A 19,296-nucleotide genomic window follows, 5' to 3' on the forward strand; every position below is an offset into this window, starting at 1 on the left:
ATAAAGCTAACCTAAATAGAGTTCCCATCTTCCGTGGCCACATCTGCCCTCCACTAAACCCCCACCAGAGATGTTTACTAGAGGTAGAGAAAGGGAGCACTGAATGCTCAGGAAAGACACACTCAAGGTCAATCAACTCTTATAACTAAGACTTGAACTACAGCATGCAACTCTTAAACCGGAGATAATCAACCTTCCCAGTCTTTTATGCACCTATATAATTGTTTTTTTTCTTTTGTATCAGGTTTTGTAACTGAAGATGTTATTATCCCTGCAACAAATAATCCTAATGAAGGAAAACCGAACGCCACAGCTCCACAGACCAGTACTCCAACTACAGCTTCAACCACAAGGACCAGTAGGTCAAGTAAGTGTTTACCACTGCCACTTCTGAGCAGATGGCTCAGAACTAGACCAGGCAGGTTTCCACTTCTTCCATGATGTATCTTGGGAGCTTGGGAAATCTCTTCACCTTTCATTGTCTCAGGTACAACTTACTTTGAAAGCCCTCTGGGGGCAGGAAAAATAATTCATGTACCTAAACTGTAACTTGCCTTGAGATCAAATTTCAAAAAGGCAAGTAACTAAATCTAAATTTCAAGGTTCAACTCCCTGCTTGCCTGGGAAGGCTACAACCATTTGGGAAAAACAGGACTGTACAGAGCCCCAAGGAAATGCCAGAAACCTAAGAAGTAAGATGGAAGAGTTAGAATATATTGCACTAAATGAAAAGATAGATTATTATTATTATTATTTGTAGCATTTGTATCCCACATTTTCCCACCAATTTGCAGTCTCAATGTGGCTTACATTTGCCGTTATTGCGATTGCCATTTCTGGACTTCAGATATGCACATGATTTTGCAATCATAGGCATCTCTGAGACCTGGTGGAAGCAGGATAACCAGTGTCATACCAGGGTACAAATTAATATCTCAGTGGTAGGATGGGTCGAATTGGTGGAGTGGTAGCATTATATGTTAAGGAGGGCATTGAATCGAATAGACTAAAAATTCTGCAAGACACAACCACATCTTGGAATCTTTAAAGATAGAAATTTCATGTATAAAGGGGAAAAGGATAGCAATAGGAGCGTACTACCTGGCCAGGATGAACAGACAGATGTAGAAATGTTATCAGAAACTAGGGAGGCAAACAAACAAACAGAAAAACAAGGGAACACAATAATAACAAGTGATATTAATTCCCCTAATATTGACTGGCTAAATGTGACATCTGATCATGCTAGGGAGGTAAAATTCCTTGATGAAATCAAGGACTGCTTTATGGAGCAGCTGGTTCAGGAACCAACAAGACAAGAGGAGGATTAATTCTATACCTAGTCCTTAGTGCAGCACATGCTCTGGTACAGGAGGTAATGGTGCTGAAGTCACATGATGACAATGATCATAAGAGAAACTCTGGAGTACGTACAAACAGGAAATCCAATTGTTATGATTCTGCTAGATAGGCAGGGGAATGTTTGGGACTTGTTCCTGATTGGCTTGTCCGGGGCTGAGCCAGCAGATGTCAGAAGCCTGTTTGTTTAGTTTTCTCTGTGTTCCCGATGTTGTGCTGAGCTGTTGCTCTGCTCCCTGTGGTTCTGCCTCCGTTTGGTAGTCCCCCTGTCCTTGTATATTGCTCCTGTTTGTTGGTTTTAGTTCTCTTTGTTTGCAGAATCTGTCTCCTGTTTCCGGTGAGCAGTGCTCCTTTTCTGGTCTGTGTGTGTCAAGGCAGCTTCCTCTGTTTGCTTACTGTTCCCTTTTCCCTTGTGTGTTGTGGGGCCAACTTTGTGTATTCTTATAGGTAGTTTTCCTTTTCCTTTGTTTGCTGTATGGTACAGCCTAGTGTGTTCCTTGTAGGGCTTCCTCTATCTTTGTATACTGTAAGGTGCAGCCTAGTTCCCATGAGTGCTGTGGGGCACAGACTAGTGTATTCCTATGAGTGGTTTCCCTTTTTTCCATGAGTGCCTAGTGGCATACCTTAGAGCATTCCTTTGAGTGGCTTCCCCTTTCCCTGAGTGCTGAATGGTTCAGCCTAGAGTGTATTCCTATAGTTGGTTCCCTTTTTCCCTTGAGTGCTGTATGGTACAGCCTAGAGTGTTCCCTTCTGGGGCTTCCTGTATTCATGATCGCCCTGTGGCACAGCCTTGTGTATACCTTTAGAGGTTTCTGTCTCTCACCCATTTTCTTGTGTCTCTACCCTGCACTGTGTGCACTGCTTATGCTCCAGTCCCTAGCCGACGCTTCATTATTCTTTCTCCCCTCCCAGAGTGTGACTGGGTTCCCGGTTGGCCGTGAGGCCCGCTTGCTTGGACTCTGCGCAAGTAGGCTCCCGATCGACCGTGAGGCCGGCCTGAATGCTCTATCTTCCATTTTCTGGTGGTGCCTGTTAGCTGTTGTGTGTATGCGGGGCTTTGTGGCTGGGGTGGTGCGTAGGGCCAGATCGGTCTACCCTAGGCCTTGGCCAAAATCCTATACTACGCCTTGGCCTGGGCTCAAGGGCTCACATCTGGAATAACACCGATACATTAGCGTTTAACTTTCAAAAAGGAGAGTATGATAAAGTGAGAAGAACAGTCAAAAAATAATCTAGAGGAGAAGCAGCAAAGGTCAAACATTACATGAGGCATGGATGGTGTTCAGAAATACCATCCTGGAAGCCCAGACTAGATATATTCCATGTATATAAAAAGGAGGAGAAAGGCTTGGTTAAAAAGCGAAGTGTAGGAAGCTATTAGAGCTAATAGAAAATTTAAGAAGGATCTGCCTGAAAATAATAGGAAACAACATAAGGAATGGCAAGTCTTAATGCAAAGCGCTGATAAGGAAGGCAAAGAGAGACCTTGAAAAGCAGATTGCACTGGAGGTAAAAACACATAGTAAATACTTTTTTAGGTATATTAGAAGGAAGAAGCTGGCAAAAAAACAGTTGGATTGCTATATTACCAAGTGGTAAAAGGGGCACTCAGGGAAGACAAAGCCATAGCGGTGAGATTAAATGAATTATTTGCTTTGGTCTTCACCAAGGAAGGTGTGGGAAAGAGATCAATGCCAGAAATGGCATTCAATCCTGATGAGTCAAAGAAGTTAAAACAAATCTCTATAATCCTGGAAGATGAAACGGGGCAATTTGACAAATTGAAGAGTAGTAAATCACCTGGACCAAATGGTATACATCCCAGATTACTGACAGAACTGAGCAATGAACTTGCAGAGCTATTGTTAGTAATATGTAATTTATCTTTAAAATCAAGCATGGCAACAGAAGTTTGGAGGGTGACCAACGAAACGCCAATTTTTAATAAGGGTTCCAGAGGTGATCCGTGATTCTCAAAACTTTAATTACATTTTACATAGTGTATAAAGAAGGAAATCTACATAGTAATAAATATACTGGATATATAACACAGTTTAAAAATACATGTCAATGTTCATTTCCCTTCTCTGTTTACATTCCATTATATCACACTTCAGTCTGAGTATCCTATGAATTCAGTGCCAGAATCTACAGTTACTTTGACCTCCCTCCCCCCACCTTAAGTGTCCACTGTACATTTCCTGTTCTAATACTGTACCCCTAACAATAACTTTCTTTTTTTATATGTTTTTAGAAATTAGCACCAACCCTAGCACCCTGGTGTCAAAGAGCTCAGGGACACCAGCCAAGGCCAATACAGTAATCACAGTAGGCACGTCTGCCCCTCCTGATATCACCAGCACATTGACAATGATACAGTCTACGAGAGTAACAGCTATCACCCCTACAGCTACAGTCAAAACAAACACCACAGACTCAACTGAAGCTACCAAAACACAAGCAAAGAGCACAATAGCAAGCACAGCAGGCATTCCTTCAACTCCTGTCCTGCCAGCTGTGAACACCACAACAAGTACCACCACCACCACAATTGCTACAACCACTATTCCATCTACCACCATACTGGTAAAGAATACCACAATAAATGTATCAGGTACCCATACTGGAGCTGCCATTTCCAGTACTCTAAATACCGCCACATCTGTGAAGAGCAGCACAGCAAGTATACCTGCTAGCAGCACAACAGTTGCCACCACACCAGCTAAGAGCACCACAGCAAGCACAGGGAGCATGAACACAATCGCCATCCTGTCACCTGGCAGATCCACAGCAACTGCACCAATTGTAAACACAGCCACGACCACACCAGCAGGGAACACCACAACACCCTTATTGCGTACCAGCACAGTTGCGTCCCTTTCCAGCACTTCAGCTGTCACAACCCCTACAGCAACTATCATACCAAACACAAGAACCACAACTGAAGTTACCATTACACAGGAAAAGAGCTCTACAGCAAATATTACTGGTACTAGCACAACAGCTGCAGGCACACCAGCTAAGAGCACCACAGCAAGCACAGGGAGCGTCAGCACAACCGCTATCCTGTCACCTGGGAGTACAACAGCACCAATTGTCCAAACAGCCACCACCAATCCAGCAGAGAACACCACAACATCCTTATTGCGTACCAGCACAGCTGCGTTCCTTTCCAGCACTTTACGAGTCACTACCCCAACAGCTACAGTAATGCCAAACACAACAATAGTAGTTACAATAACAGAGGAAAAGAGCACTACTGCAAATATAACTGGTACTAGCATAACAGCTACCAGCACACCAGCTAAGAACACCACAGCAAGCACAGGGAGAGTCAGCACAACTGCCATCCTGTCACCTGGGAGCACCACAGCAACAGCTCCAATTGTCAACACAGCCACCACCACACCAGCAGGAAACACCACAGCACCCTTATTAGGTACCAGCTCAGCTGCTTCCCTTTCCAGCACTTCAGCTGTCACAACCCCTACAGCTACTGTCATACCAATCACAAGAACCACAACTGAAGTTACCATTACACAGGAAAAGAGCTCTACAGCAAATATTACTGGTACTAGCACAACAGCTGCAGGCACACCAACTAAGAGCACCACAGCAAGCACAGGGAGCGTCAGCACAACCGCTATCCTGTCACCTGGGAATACAACAGCACAAACTGTCCAAACAGGTACCACCAAACCAGCAGAGAACACCACAACACCCTTATTGGGTACCAGAACATATGCTTCCCTTTCCAACACTTCAGGAGTCACTAACCCTACTGCTACTGTCATTCCAAACACAAGAACCACACCTGAAGTTACCATAACACAGGAAAAGAGCACCACAGCAAATATAACTGGTACTAGCACAACAGCTGCCACCACACCAGCTAAGAGCACCACAGCAAGCACAGGGAGCATGAACACAATCGCCATCCTGTCACCTGGCAGATCCACAGCAACTGCACCAATTGTAAACACAGCCACGACCACACCAGCAGGGAACACCACAACACCCTTATTGCGTACCAGCACAGTTGCGTCCCTTTCCAGCACTTCAGCTGTCACAAACCCTACAGCAACTATCATACCAAACACAAGAACCACAACTGAAGTTACCATTACACAGGAAAAGAGCTCTACAGCAAATATTACTGGTACTAGCACAACAGCTGCAGGCACACCAGCTAAGAGCACCACAGCAAGCACAGGGAGCGTCAGCACAACCGCTATCCTGTCACCTGGGAGTACAACAGCACCAATTGTCCAAACAGCCACCACCAATCCAGCAGAGAACACCACAACATCCTTATTGCGTACCAGCACAGCTGCGTTCCTTTCCAGCACTTTACGAGTCACTACCCCAACAGCTACAGTAATGCCAAACACAACAATAGTAGTTACAATAACAGAGGAAAAGAGCACTACTGCAAATATAACTGGTACTAGCATAACAGCTACCAGCACACCAGCTAAGAACACCACAGCAAGCACAGGGAGAGTCAGCACAACTGCCATCCTGTCACCTGGGAGCACCACAGCAACAGCTCCAATTGTCAACACAGCCACCACCACACCAGCAGGAAACACCACAGCACCCTTATTAGGTACCAGCTCAGCTGCTTCCCTTTCCAGCACTTCAGCTGTCACAACCCCTACAGCTACTGTCATACCAATCACAAGAACCACAACTGAAGTTACCATTACACAGGAAAAGAGCTCTACAGCAAATATTACTGGTACTACCACAACAGCTGCAGGCACACCAGCTAAGAGCACCACAGCAAGCACAGGGAGCGTCAGCACAACCGCTATCCTGTCACCTGGGAATACAACAGCACAAACTGTCCAAACAGGTACCACCAAACCAGCAGAGAACACCACAACACCCTTATTGGGTACCAGAACATATGCTTCCCTTTCCAACACTTCAGGAGTCACTAACCCTACTGCTACTGTCATTCCAAACACAAGAACCACACCTGAAGTTACCATAACACAGGAAAAGAGCACCACAGCAAATATAACTGGTACTAGCACAACAGCTGCCACCTCACCAGCTAAGAACACTACAGCAAGCACAGGGAGAGTCAGGACAACCACCATCCTGTCACCTGGGAACACCACAGCAACAGCGCCAATTTTCAACACAGCTACCACCAAACCAGCAGGTTATACCACAGCACCCGTATTAGGTACCAGGACAGCTACTTCCCTTTCCAGCACTTCAGCTGTCACAACCCCTACAGCTACTGTCATTCCAAACACAAGAACCACACCTGAAGTTACCATTACACCGGAAAAGAGCTCTACAGCAAATATTACTGGTACTAGCACAACAGCTGCCAGCACACCAGCTAAGAGCACCACAGCAAGCACAGGGAGCATCAGCACAACCGCTATCCTGTCACCTGGGAGTACAACAGCACAAATTGTCCAAACAGGTACCACCAAACCAGCAGGGAACACCACAACACCCTTATTGCATACCAGCACAGCTGCGTCCCTTTCCAACACTTTAGGCGTCACTACCCCTACAGCTACAATAATGCCAAACACAACAATATTAGTTATCATAACAGAGGAAAAGAGCACCACATCAAATATAACTGGTACTAGCACAACAGCTGCCAGCACACCAGCTAAGAACACCACAGCAAGCACAGGGAGCATCAGCACAACTGCCATCCTGTCAACTGGGAGCACTTCAGCAACAGCGCCAATTGTCAACACAGCCACCACCAAACCAGCAGAGAACACCACAACACCCTTATTGGGTACCAGCACATATGCTTCCCTTTCCAACACTTCAGGAGTCACTACCCCAACAGCTACAATAATGCCAAACACAACAACTGTAGTTACCATAACAGAGGAAAAGAGCACCACATCAAATATAACTGGTACTAGCACAACACCTGCCAGCACAACAGCTAAGAGCACCACAGCAAGCACAGGGAGCGTCAGCACGACCGCCATCCTGTCACCTGGGAGCACAATGGCACCAATTGTCCAAACAGCCACCACCAAACCAGCAGGGAACACCACAACACCCTTATTGCATACCAGCACAGCTGCGTCCCTTTCCAGCACTTTAGGAGTCACTACCAATACAGCTACAGTAATGCCAAACACAACAACTGAAGTTACCATTACACAGGAAAAGAGCTCTACAACAAATATAACTGGTACTAGCACTACAGCTGCCAGAACACCAGCTAAGAGCACCACAGCAAGCACAGGGAGCATCAGCACAACCACCATCCTGTCAGCTGGGAGTACAACAGCAACAGCTCCAATTGTCAACACAGCCACCACCTCACCAGCAGGAAACACCACAGCACCCTTATTAGGTACCAGCACAGCTGCTTCCCTTTCCAGCACTTCAGCTGTCACTCTCCCTACAGCTACAGTCATGCCAAACACAGCAACCACAACTGAAGTTACCATAACACAGGAAAAGAGCACCACAGCAAATATTACTGGTACTAGCACAACAGCTACCACCACACCAGCTAAGAGCACAATAGCAAGCACAGGGAGAGTAAGCACAACCACCATCCTGTCACATGGGAGCAATACAGCAACAGCACAAATTGTCAACACAGCCACCACCACACCAGCACTGAACACCACAGCACCCTTGTTGGGTACCAGCCCAGCTATTTCCCTTTCCGGCACTTCAGCTGTAACTACCACTACAGCTACAGTCATTCCAAACACAAGAACCACAATTGAAGTTACCATTACACAGACAAAGAGTTCTACAGCAAATATTACTGGTACTAGCACAACAGCTGCCAGCACACCAACTAAAAGCACCACAGGAAGCAGTGGGAGCATAAGCACAACCGCCATCCTGCCACCTGGGAGCACAACGGCACCAATTGTCAACACAGCCACCACCAAACCAGCAGAGAACACCACAACACCCTTATTGGGTACCAGCACAGCTGCTTCCCTTTCCAATACTTCAGGAGTCACTACCCCAACAGCTACAATAATGCCAAACACAACAACTGTAGTTACCATAACAGAGGAAAAGAGCACCACATCAAATATAACTGGTACTAGCACAACACCTGCCAGCACAACAGCTAAGAACACCACAGCAAGCACAGGGAGCGTCAGCACAACCGCCATCCTGCCACCTGGGAGCACAACAGCACCAATTGTCAACACAGCCACCACCAAACCAGCAGAGAACACCACAACACCCTTATTGGGTACCAGCACAGCTGCTTCCCTTTCCAATACTTCAGGAGTCACTACCCCAACAGCTACAATAATGCCAAACACAACAACTGTAGTTACCATAACAGAGGAAAAGAGCACCACATCAAATATAACTGGTACTAGCACAACACCTGCCAGCACAACAGCTAAGAACACCACAGCAAGCACAGGGAGCGTCAGCACAACCGCCATCCTGTCACCTGGGAGCACAATGGCACCAATTGTCCAAATAGCCACCACCATACCAGCAGGGAACACCACAACACCCTTATTGCATACCAGCACAGTTGCGTCCCTTTCCAGCACTTTAGCAGTCACTACCACTACAGCTACAGTAATGCCAAACACAACAACTGAAGTTACCATTACACAGGAAAAGAGCTCTACAGCAAATATAACTGGTACTAGCACAACCGCTGCCAGCACACCAGCTAAGAGCACCACAGCAAGCACAGGGAGCATCAGCACAACCACCATCCTGTCAGCTGGGAGTACAACAGCAACAGCTCCAATTGTCAACACAGCCACCACCTCACCAGCAAGAAACACCACAGCACCCTTATTAGGTACCAGCACAGCTGCTTCCCTTTCCAGCACTTCAGCTGTCACAACCCCTATAGCTACTTTCATTCCAAACACAAGAACCACAACTGAAGTTACCATTACACAGGAAAAGAGCTCTACAGCAAATATTACTGGTACTAGCACAACAGCTGCCAGCACACCAACTAAGAGCACCACAGCAAGCACAGGGAGCGTTAGCACAACCACCATCCTGTCACCTGGGAGTACAACAGCACCAATTGTTCACACAGCCACCACCACACCAGCAGGGAACACCACAGCACCCTTATTGGGCACTAGCACAGCTGCTTCCCTTTCCAGCACTTCAGCTGTCACTATCCCTACAGCTACAGTCATGCCAAGCACAACAACCACAAGTGAAGTTACCATAACACAGGAAAAGAGCTCCACAGCAATTATTACTGGTACTAGCACAACAGCTGCCAGCACACCAGCTAAGAGCACCACAGCAAGCACAGGGAGCGTCAGCACAACCACCATCCTGTCACATGGGAGTACAACAGCACAAATTGTCCAAACAGGTACCACCAAACCAGCAGGGAACACCACAACACCCTTATTGCGTACCAGCACAGCTATGTCCCTTTCCAACACTTCAAGCGTCACTACCCCTACAGCTACAGTAATGTCAAACACAGCAACCACAACTGAAGTTACCATAACACAGGAAAAGAGCTCTACAGCAAATATAACTGGAACTAGCACAACAGCTGCCACCACACCAGCAAAGAGCACCACAGCAAGTACAGGGAGAGTCAGCACAATCGCCATCCTGTCACCTGGGAACACCACAGCAACAGCGTCAATTATCAACACAGCTACCACCACACCATCAGGGTATACCACAGCACCCTTATTGGGTACCAGCATAGCTGCTTCCCTTTCCAGCACTTCAGCTGTAACTACCACTACAGCTACAGTCATTCCAAACACAAGAACCACAACTGAAGTTACCATTACACAGACAAAGAGCTCTACAGCAAATATTACTGGTACTAGCACAACAGCTACCAGCACACCAGCTAAGAGCACCACAGCAAGCACAGGGAGCGTCAGCACAACCACCATCCTGTCACCTGGGAGTACAACAGCACCAATTGTCTACACAGCCGCCACCACACCAGCAGGGAACACCACAGCACCCTTATTGGGCACTAGCACAGCTGCTTCCGTTTCCAGCACTTCAGCTGTCACTATCCCTACAGCTACAGTCATGCCAAGCACAACAACCACAAGTGATGTTACCATAACACAGGAAAAGAGCTCCACAGCAAATATAACTGGTACTAGCACAACAGCTGCCACCACACCAGTTAAGAGTGCCACATCAAGCAAATGGGGCATGAGCACATATGCCATCTTGCCACCTGGAAACACCACCGTCACTGTACCGAGTGCCAACACTACTGCTGCCAGTACACGAGGTACAGTGTGCAAAAATTAAAGTTAAACTTAGGGTGCCTGCGATAAAGTTTGACAAGACATCCAAGAATAAACCATATTCAGAGTTAAGTAAGGAGGAGGATTGGAAGATGATGGGGAAAGAATGTTGAAAAAAATACATTGTCGTGTTATAAGAGAAATGAGAATTCAGTTATCTCTCTTCTCCTGCTATCCCAAAATCTAGTTGTATCAATTGAACTTCAAATGTTATATCTTGGTAAATAAAGCTAACCTAAATAGAGTTCCCATCTTCCGTGGCCACATCTGCCCTCCACTAAACCCCCACCAGAGATGTTTACTAGAGGTAGAGAAAGGGAGCACTGAATGCTCAGGAAAGACACACTCAAGGTCTATCAACTCTTATAACTAAGACTTGAACTACAGCATGCAACTCTTAAACAGGAGATAATCAACCTTCCCAGTCTTTTATCACCTATATAATTGTTTTTTTTCTTTTGTATCAGGTTTTGTAACTGAAGATGTTATTATCCCTGCAACAAATAATCCTAATGAAGGAAAACCGAACGCCACAGCTCCACAGACCAGTACTCCAACTACAGCTTCAACCACAAGGACCAGTAGGTCAAGTAAGTGTTTACCACTGCCACTGGCAGGTTTCCACTTCTTCCATGATGTATCTTGGGAGCTTGGGAAATCTCTTCACCTTTCATTGTCTCAGGTACAACTTACTTTGAAAGCCCTCTGGGGGCAGAAAAATAATTCATGTACCTAAACTGTAACTTGCCTTGAGATCAAATTTCAAAAAGGCAAGTAACTAAATCTAAATTTCAAGATTCAACTCTCTGCTTGCCTGGGAAGGCTACAACCATTTGGGAAGAACAGGACTGTACAGAGCCACAAGGAAATGCCAGAAACCTAAGAAGTAAGATGGGAGAGTTAGAATATATTGCACTAAATGAAAAGATAGATTATTATTATTATTATTATTTGTAGCATTTGTATCCCACATTTTCCCACCGATTTGCAGTCTCAATGTGGCTTACATTTGCCGTTTTGACGATTGCCATTTCCGGACTTCAGATATGCACATGATTTTGCAATCATAGGCATCTCTGAGACCTGGTGGAAGCAGGATAACCAGTGTCATACCAGGGTACAAATTAATATCTCAGTGGTAGGATGGGTCGAATTGGTGGAGTGGTAGCTTTATATGTTAAGGAGGGCATTGAATCGAATAGACTAAAAATTCTGCAAGACACAACCACATCTTGGAATCTTTAAAGATAGAAATTTCATGTGTAAAGGGGAAAAGGATAGCAATAGGAGTGTACTACCTGGCCAGGATGAACAGACAGATGTAGAAATGTTATCAGAAACTAGGGAAGCAAACAAACAAACAAACAGAAAAACAAGGGAACACAATAATAACGAGTGATATTAATTCCCCTAATATTGACTGCCTAAATGTGACATCTGATCATGCTAGGGAGGTAAAATTCCTTGATGAAATCAAGGACTGCTTTATGGAGCAGCTGGTTCAGGAACCAACAAGACAAGAGGAGGATTAATTCTAGACCTAGTCCTTAGTAGAGCACATGCTCTGGTACAGGATGTAATGGTGCTGAAGTCACGTGATGACAATGATCATAAGAGAAACTCTGGAGTATGTACAAACAGGAAATCCAATTGTTATGATTCTGCTAGATAGGCAGGGGAATGTTTGGGACTTGATCCTGATTGGTTTGTCAGGGGTTGAGCCAGCAGACGTCAGAAGCCTGATCCATTTAAGCCTGCCTTTCCCTGCAATCCTTGCTTTAGCTTTGATTGCTTTGTTTGCTCAGCTGAAGCCAGCCTGTGCTTGGGCGTTTGTGTTCACTTTGGAGTTTAGCCTTTCTCCTCGATGCTTATTGTGTGTGTGTGTGTGTGTGAGTGTGTGTGTGTGTGTGTGTGTGTGTGTGTGTGTGTGTGTGTGTGTGTGTGTGCTGGGTATTCCCAGCATGAGCTTGATTGCCTCACTTCCCTACACTGGTCTGCTTTCTGCTGCTCTAACCTTGTGATGTCTGTGGTAAGCTTGTGCCTTGTATTGTTCCAATTTGTTTGTTTAGTTTTCTCTGTCTCTGTGTTCCCTTTGTTGTGCTGAGCTGTTGCTCTGCTCCCTGTGGTTCTGCCTCCGTTTGGCAGCCCCCCTGTCCTTGTATATTGCTCCTGTTTGTTGGTTTTAGTTCTCTTTGTTTGCAGAATCTGTCTCCTGTTTCTAGTGAGCAGTGCTCCTTTTCTGGTCTGTGTCTGTCAAGGCAGCTTCCTCTGTTTGCTTACTGTTCCCTTTTCCCTTGTGTGTTGTGGGGCCAGCTTTCTGTATTCTTATAGGTAGTTTTCCTTTTCCTTTGTTTGCTGTATGGTACAGCCTAGTGTGTTCCTTGTAGGGCTTCCTCTATCTTTGTATACTGTAAGGTGCAGCCTAGTTCCCATGAGTGCTGTGGGGCACAGCCTAGTGTATTCCTATGAGTGGTTTCCCTTTTTACCTTGAGTGCCTAGTGGCATACCTTAGAGCATTTCTTTGAGTGGCTTCCCCTTTCCCTGAGTGCTGAATGCTTCAGTCTAGAGTGTAATCCTATAGTTGGTTCCCTTTTTCCCTTGAGTGCTGTATGGTACAGCCTAGACTGTTCCCTTCTGGGGCTTCCTGCATTCTTGATCGCCCTGTGGCACAGCTTTGTGTATACCTTTAGAGGTTTCTGTCTCTCACCCATTTTCTTGTGTCTCTACCCTGCACTGTGTGCACTGCTTATGCTCCAGTCCCTAGCCGACCCTTCATTATTCTTTCTCCCCTCCCAGAGTGTGACTGGGTTCCTGGTTGGCCGTGAGGCCCGCTTGCTTGGACTCTGCGCAAGTAGGCTCCCGATCGACCGTGAGGCCGAACTGAATGCTCTATCTCCCATTTTCTGGTGGTGCCTGTTAGCTGTTGTGTGTATGCGGGGCTTGGTGGCTGGGGTGGTGTGTAGGGCCTGTTCGGTCTACCCTAGGCCTTGGCCAAAATCCTATACTAGGCCTCGGCCTGGGCTCAAGGGCTCACGACTGGAATAACACCGATACATTAGCGTTTAACTTTCAAAAAGGAGAGTATGATAAAGTGAGAAGAACAGTCAAAAAATAATCTAGAGGAGAAGCAGCAAAGGTCAAACATTACATTAGGCATGGATGGTGTTCAGAAATACCATCCTGGAAGCCCAGACTAGATATATTCCATGTATATAAAAAGGAGGAGAAAGGCTTGGTTAAAAAGCGAAGTGTAGGAAGCTATTAGAGCTAACAGAAAATTGAAGAAGGATCTGCCTGAAAATAATAGGAAGCAACATAAGGAATGGCAAGTCTTAATGCAAAGCACTGATAAGGAAGGCAAAGAGAGACTTTGAAAAGCAGATTGCACTGGAGGCAAAAACACGTAGTAAATACTTTTTTAGGTATATTAGAAGGAAGAAGCTGGCAAAAAAAAACAGTTGGATTGCTATATTACCAAGAGGTAAAAGGGGCACTCAGGGAAGACAAAGCCATAGCGGTCAGATTAAATGAATTCTTTGCTTTGGTCTTCACCAAGAAAGATGTGGGAAAGAGATCAATGCCAGAAATGGCATTCAATCCTGATGAGTCAAAGAAGTTGAAATAAATCTCTATAATCCTGGAAGATGAAATGGGGCAATTTGACAAATTGAAGCGTAGTAAATCACCTGGGCCGGATGGTATACATCCCAGATTACTGACAGAACTGAGTAATGAACTTGCAGAGATATTGTTAGTAATATGTAATTCATCTTTAAAATCAAGCATGGCAACAGAAGATTGGAGGGTGGCCAACGTAATGCCAATTTTTAAGAAGAGTTCCAGAGGTGATTCTCAAAACTTTAATTACATTTATTTATTTATTTATTTGTTGCATTTGTATCCCACCTTATCCCACCTCTTTGCAGGCTCAAAGTGGCTTACAATACATCATGAGTAGTGCAGGAATGTTAGTAAATAAACATTTAGTATTACAGAGTATTAGTCAGCATGATGATAATTAAACAAAATTATAGTAAACAAGCAGATACATTTTTTTAAAATTGCTTTTATTAACTTTTTCTTTACATAAAGTAAATCACAATTACTGAGAGCAGTATTATTTAATGTTACAACAAATTCAACAAAGAAATCTACATAGTAATAAATATACTGGATATATAACACAGTTTAAAAAATACATGTCAATGTTAATTTCCCTTCTCTATTTAATATAATTCCCTTACATTCCATTATATATCACACTAACAGAAGTATTCATTTGTACCAGATATACCAACAAAAGAAGTTATCATCCCAACTACGAATGTGCCAGTTCAAGGAAATCCAAATACCACAACTCTGCAGACCACAGCTCTGACTACAGCAACACCCATGACTACCAGGACCACTATTGCAAGTAAGTGAGATAATATCCAAATAGCACAAGCAGCTTCAATCTGAGATATCCTATGACTTCAGTGCCAGAATCTACAGTTACTTTGACCTCCCTCCCCCCACCATATGTGTCCACTGTACATTTCCTGTTCTAATACTGTACCCCTAACAATAACTTTCTTTTTTTCTATGTTTTTAGAAATTAGCACCAACCCTAGCACCCTGGTGTCAAAGAGCACAGGGACACCAGCCAAGGCCAATACAGTAATCACAGTTGGCACGTCTGCCCCTCCTGATATCACCAGCACATTGACCATGATACAGTCCACGAGAGTAACAGCTATCACCCCTACAGCTACAGTCAAAACAAACACCACAGCCTCAACTGAAGCTACCAAAACATAGAAAAGAGCACAATAGCAAGCACAGCAGGCATTCCTTCAACTCCTGTCCTGCCAGCTGTGAACACCACAACAAGTGTATCAAGTACCACCACCACAATTGCTACTACCACTATTCCATCTACCACCATACTGGTAAAGACTACCACAATAAATGTATCAGGTACCCATACTGGAGCTGCCATTTCCAGTACTCCAAATACCGCCACATCTGTGAATAGCAGCGCAGCAAGTATACCTGCTAGCAGCACAACAGTTGCCACCAAACCAGTTAAGAGCACCACAGCAAGCACAGGGAGCATCAACACAATCGCCATCCTGTCACCTGGCAGCTCCACAGCAACAGCACCAATTGTAAAAACAGTCACCACCACACCAGCAGGGAACACCACAGCACCCTTACTAGGTACCAGCACAGCTGATTCCCTTTCCAGCACTTTAGCTGTCACAACCCCTACAGCTACTGTCATTCCAAACACAAGAACCACAGCTGAAGTCACCATTACACAGGAAAAGAGCTCCACAGCAAATATTACTGGTACTAGCACAACAGCTGCCAGCACAACAGCTAAGAGCACCACAGCAAGCACAGGGAGCGTCAGCACAACAGCCATCCTGTCACCTGGGAGCACAATGGCACCAATTGTGAACATAGCCACCACCAAACCAGCAGAGAACACCACAACACCCTTATTGGGTACCAGCACAGCTGCTTCCCTTTCCAACACTTCAGGAGTCACTACCCCTACAGCTACAGTAATGCCAAACACAACAACTGAAGTTACCATAACAGAGGAAAAGAGCACCACATCAAATATAACTGGTACTAGCACAACAGCTGCCAGTACACCAGATGAGAGCACCACAGCAAGCACAGGGATCATCAGCACAACCACCATCCTTTCACCTGGGAGCACCACAGTAACAGCTCCAATAGTCAACACAGCCACCACCACACCAGCAGGAAACACCACTGCACCCATATTAGGTACCAGCACAGCTGCTTCCCTTTCCAGCACTTCAGCTGTCACAACCCCTACAGCTACTGTCATTCCAAACACAAGAACCACAACTGAAGTCACTATTACACAGGAAAAGAGCTCTACAGCAAATATTACTGGTACTAGCACAACAGCTGCCAGCACACCAGCTAAGAGCACCACAGCAAGTACAGGGAGTGTAAGCACAACCGCCATCCTTTCACCTGGGAGCACAACGGCACCAATTGTCAACACAGCCACCACCAAACCAGCAGGGAACATCACAACACCCTTACTGCATACCAGCACAGCTGCGTCCCTTTCCAGCACTTCAGGAGTCACTACCCCTACTGCTACAGTAATGCCAAACAGAACAACTGTAGTTACTATAACAGAGGAAAAGAGCACCACAGCAAATATAACTGGTACTAGCACAACAGCTGCCACCATACCAGCTAAGAGCACCACAGCAAGCACAGGGAGCGTCAGCACAACCACCATCCTGTCACCTGGGAGCACAACGGCACCAATTGTCAACACAGCCACCAACAAACCAGAAGAGAACACCACAACACCCTTATTGGGTACCAGCAAAGCTGCTTCCCTTTCCAACACTTCAGGAGTCACTACCCCTACAGCTACTGTAATGCCAAACACAACAACTGTAATTACCATAACAGAGGAAAAGAGCACCACAGCAAATATAACTGGTACTAGCACAACAGCTGCCAGCACACCAGCTAAGAGCACCACAGCAAGCACAGGGAGCGTCAGCACAACCACCATCCTGTCAGCTGGGAGCACTACAGCAAAATCTCCAATAGTCAACACAGCCAGCACCACACCAGCAGGAAACACCACAGCACCCTTATTAGGTACCAGCACAGCTGCTTCCCTTTCCAGGACTTCAGCTGTCACAACCCCTACAGCTACTGTCATTCCAAACACAAGAACCACAACTGAAGTTACCATTACACAGGAAAAGAGCTCTACAGCAAATATTACTGGTACTAGCACAACAGCTGCCAGCACACCAGCTAAGAGCACCACAGCAAGTACAGGGAGTGTAAGCACAACCGCCATCCTTTCACCTGGGAGCACAACGGCACCAATTGTCAACACAGCCACCACCACACCAGCAGGAAACACCACAGCACCCTTAATAGGTACCAGCACAGCTGCTTCCCTTTCCAGCACTTCAGCTGTCACAACCACTACAGCTACTGTCATTCCAAACACAAGAACCACAACTGAAGTCACCATTACACAGGAAAAGAGCTCTACAGCAAATAATACTGGTACTAGCACAACAGCTGCCAGCACACCAGCTAAGAGCACCACAGCAAGCACAGGGAGCGTCAGCACAACCACCATCCTGTCAGCGGGGAGCACTACAGCAAAATCTCCAATAGTCAACACAGCCACCACCACACCAGCAGGAAACACCACAGCACCCTTAATAGGTACCAGCACAGCTGCTTCCCTTTCCAGCACTTCAGGAGTCACTACCCCTACAGCTACTGTAATGCCAAACACAACAACTATAGTTACCATAACAGAGGAAAAGAGCACCACAGCAAATATAACTGGTACTAGCACAACAGTTGCCACCATACCAGCTAAGAGCACCACAGCAAGCACAGGGAGCATCAGCACAACCACCATCCTGTCACCTGGGAGCACAACGGCACCAATTGTCAACACAGCCACCACCAAACCAGCAGGGAACACCACAACACCCTTATTGCGTACCAGCACAGCTGCGCCCCTTTCCAGCACTTCAGGAGTCACTACCCCAACAGCTACAGTAATGCCAAACACAACAACTGTAGTTGCCAGAACACAGGAAAAGAGCACCACAGCAAATATAACTGGTACTAGCACAACAGCTGCCAGCACACCAGCTAAGAGCACCACAGCAAGCACAGGGAGCGTCAGCACAACCACCATCCTGTCAGCTGGGAGCACTACAGCAAAAGCTCCAACAATCAACACAGCCACCACAACACCAGCAGGAAACACCACAGCACCCTTATTAGGTACCAGCACAGCTGCTTCCCTTTCCAGCACTTCAGCTGTCACAACCCCTACAGCTACTGTCATTCCAAACACAAGAAACACAACTGAAGTCACTATTACACTGGAAAAGAGCTCTACAGCAAATATTACTGGTACTAGCACAACAGCTGCCAGCACACCAGCTAAGAGCACCACAGCAAGCACTGGTAGCGTAAGCACAACCGCCATCCTGTCACCTGGGAGCACAACGGCACCAATTGTCAACACAGCCACCAACAAACCAGAAGAGAACACCACAACACCCTTATTGGGTACCAGCAAAGCTGCTTCCCTTTCCAACACTTCAGCAGTCACTACCCCAACAGCTACAGTAATGCTAAACACAACAACTGTAGTTACCATTACAGATGGAAAGAGCATCACAGCAAATATAACTGGTACTAGCACAACAGCTGCCACCACACCAGCTAAGAGTGCCACATCAAGCACATGGGGCATGAGTACATATGCCATCTTGCCACCTGGAAACACCACCGTCACTGTACTGAGTGCCGACACTACTGCTGCCACTACACGAGGTACAGTGTGCAAAAATTAAAGTTAAACTTAGGGTGCCTGCGATAAAGTTTGATAAGACATCCAAGAATAAACCATATTCAGAGTTAAGTAAGGAGGAGGATTGGATGATGATGGGGAAATAATGTTGAAAAAATACATTGTCGTGTTATAAGAGAAATGAGAATTCAGTTATCCCCCTTCTCCTGCTCTCCCAAAATCTAGTTGTATCAATTAAAATTCAAATGTTGTATCTTGGTAAATAAAGCTGACCTAAATAGAGTTCCCATCTTCCGTGGCCACATCTGCCCTCCACTAAACCCC

General features: G+C 45.8%; 1 protein-coding gene across 1 annotated transcript in view; it reads left to right on the forward strand.

Annotated features, from left to right (window-relative positions):
* Positions 1–19,296, forward strand: part of LOC115480949 (mucin-16-like) — a 142,468-nt gene that overhangs the window by 47,402 nt on the left and 75,770 nt on the right. The window contains 6 exon segments of the mRNA XM_030219932.1: positions 245–367; positions 3,614–10,606; positions 11,090–11,212; positions 14,911–15,039; positions 15,217–15,294; positions 15,477–18,995. Of these exon segments, the coding sequence (XP_030075792.1) occupies positions 245–367; positions 3,614–10,606; positions 11,090–11,212; positions 14,911–15,039; positions 15,217–15,294; positions 15,477–18,995 (10,965 nt within the window).

Source organism: Microcaecilia unicolor, chromosome 11 (assembly GCF_901765095.1).
Source record: "Microcaecilia unicolor chromosome 11, aMicUni1.1, whole genome shotgun sequence".
Classification (NCBI taxonomy): domain Eukaryota; kingdom Metazoa; phylum Chordata; class Amphibia; order Gymnophiona; family Siphonopidae; genus Microcaecilia; species Microcaecilia unicolor.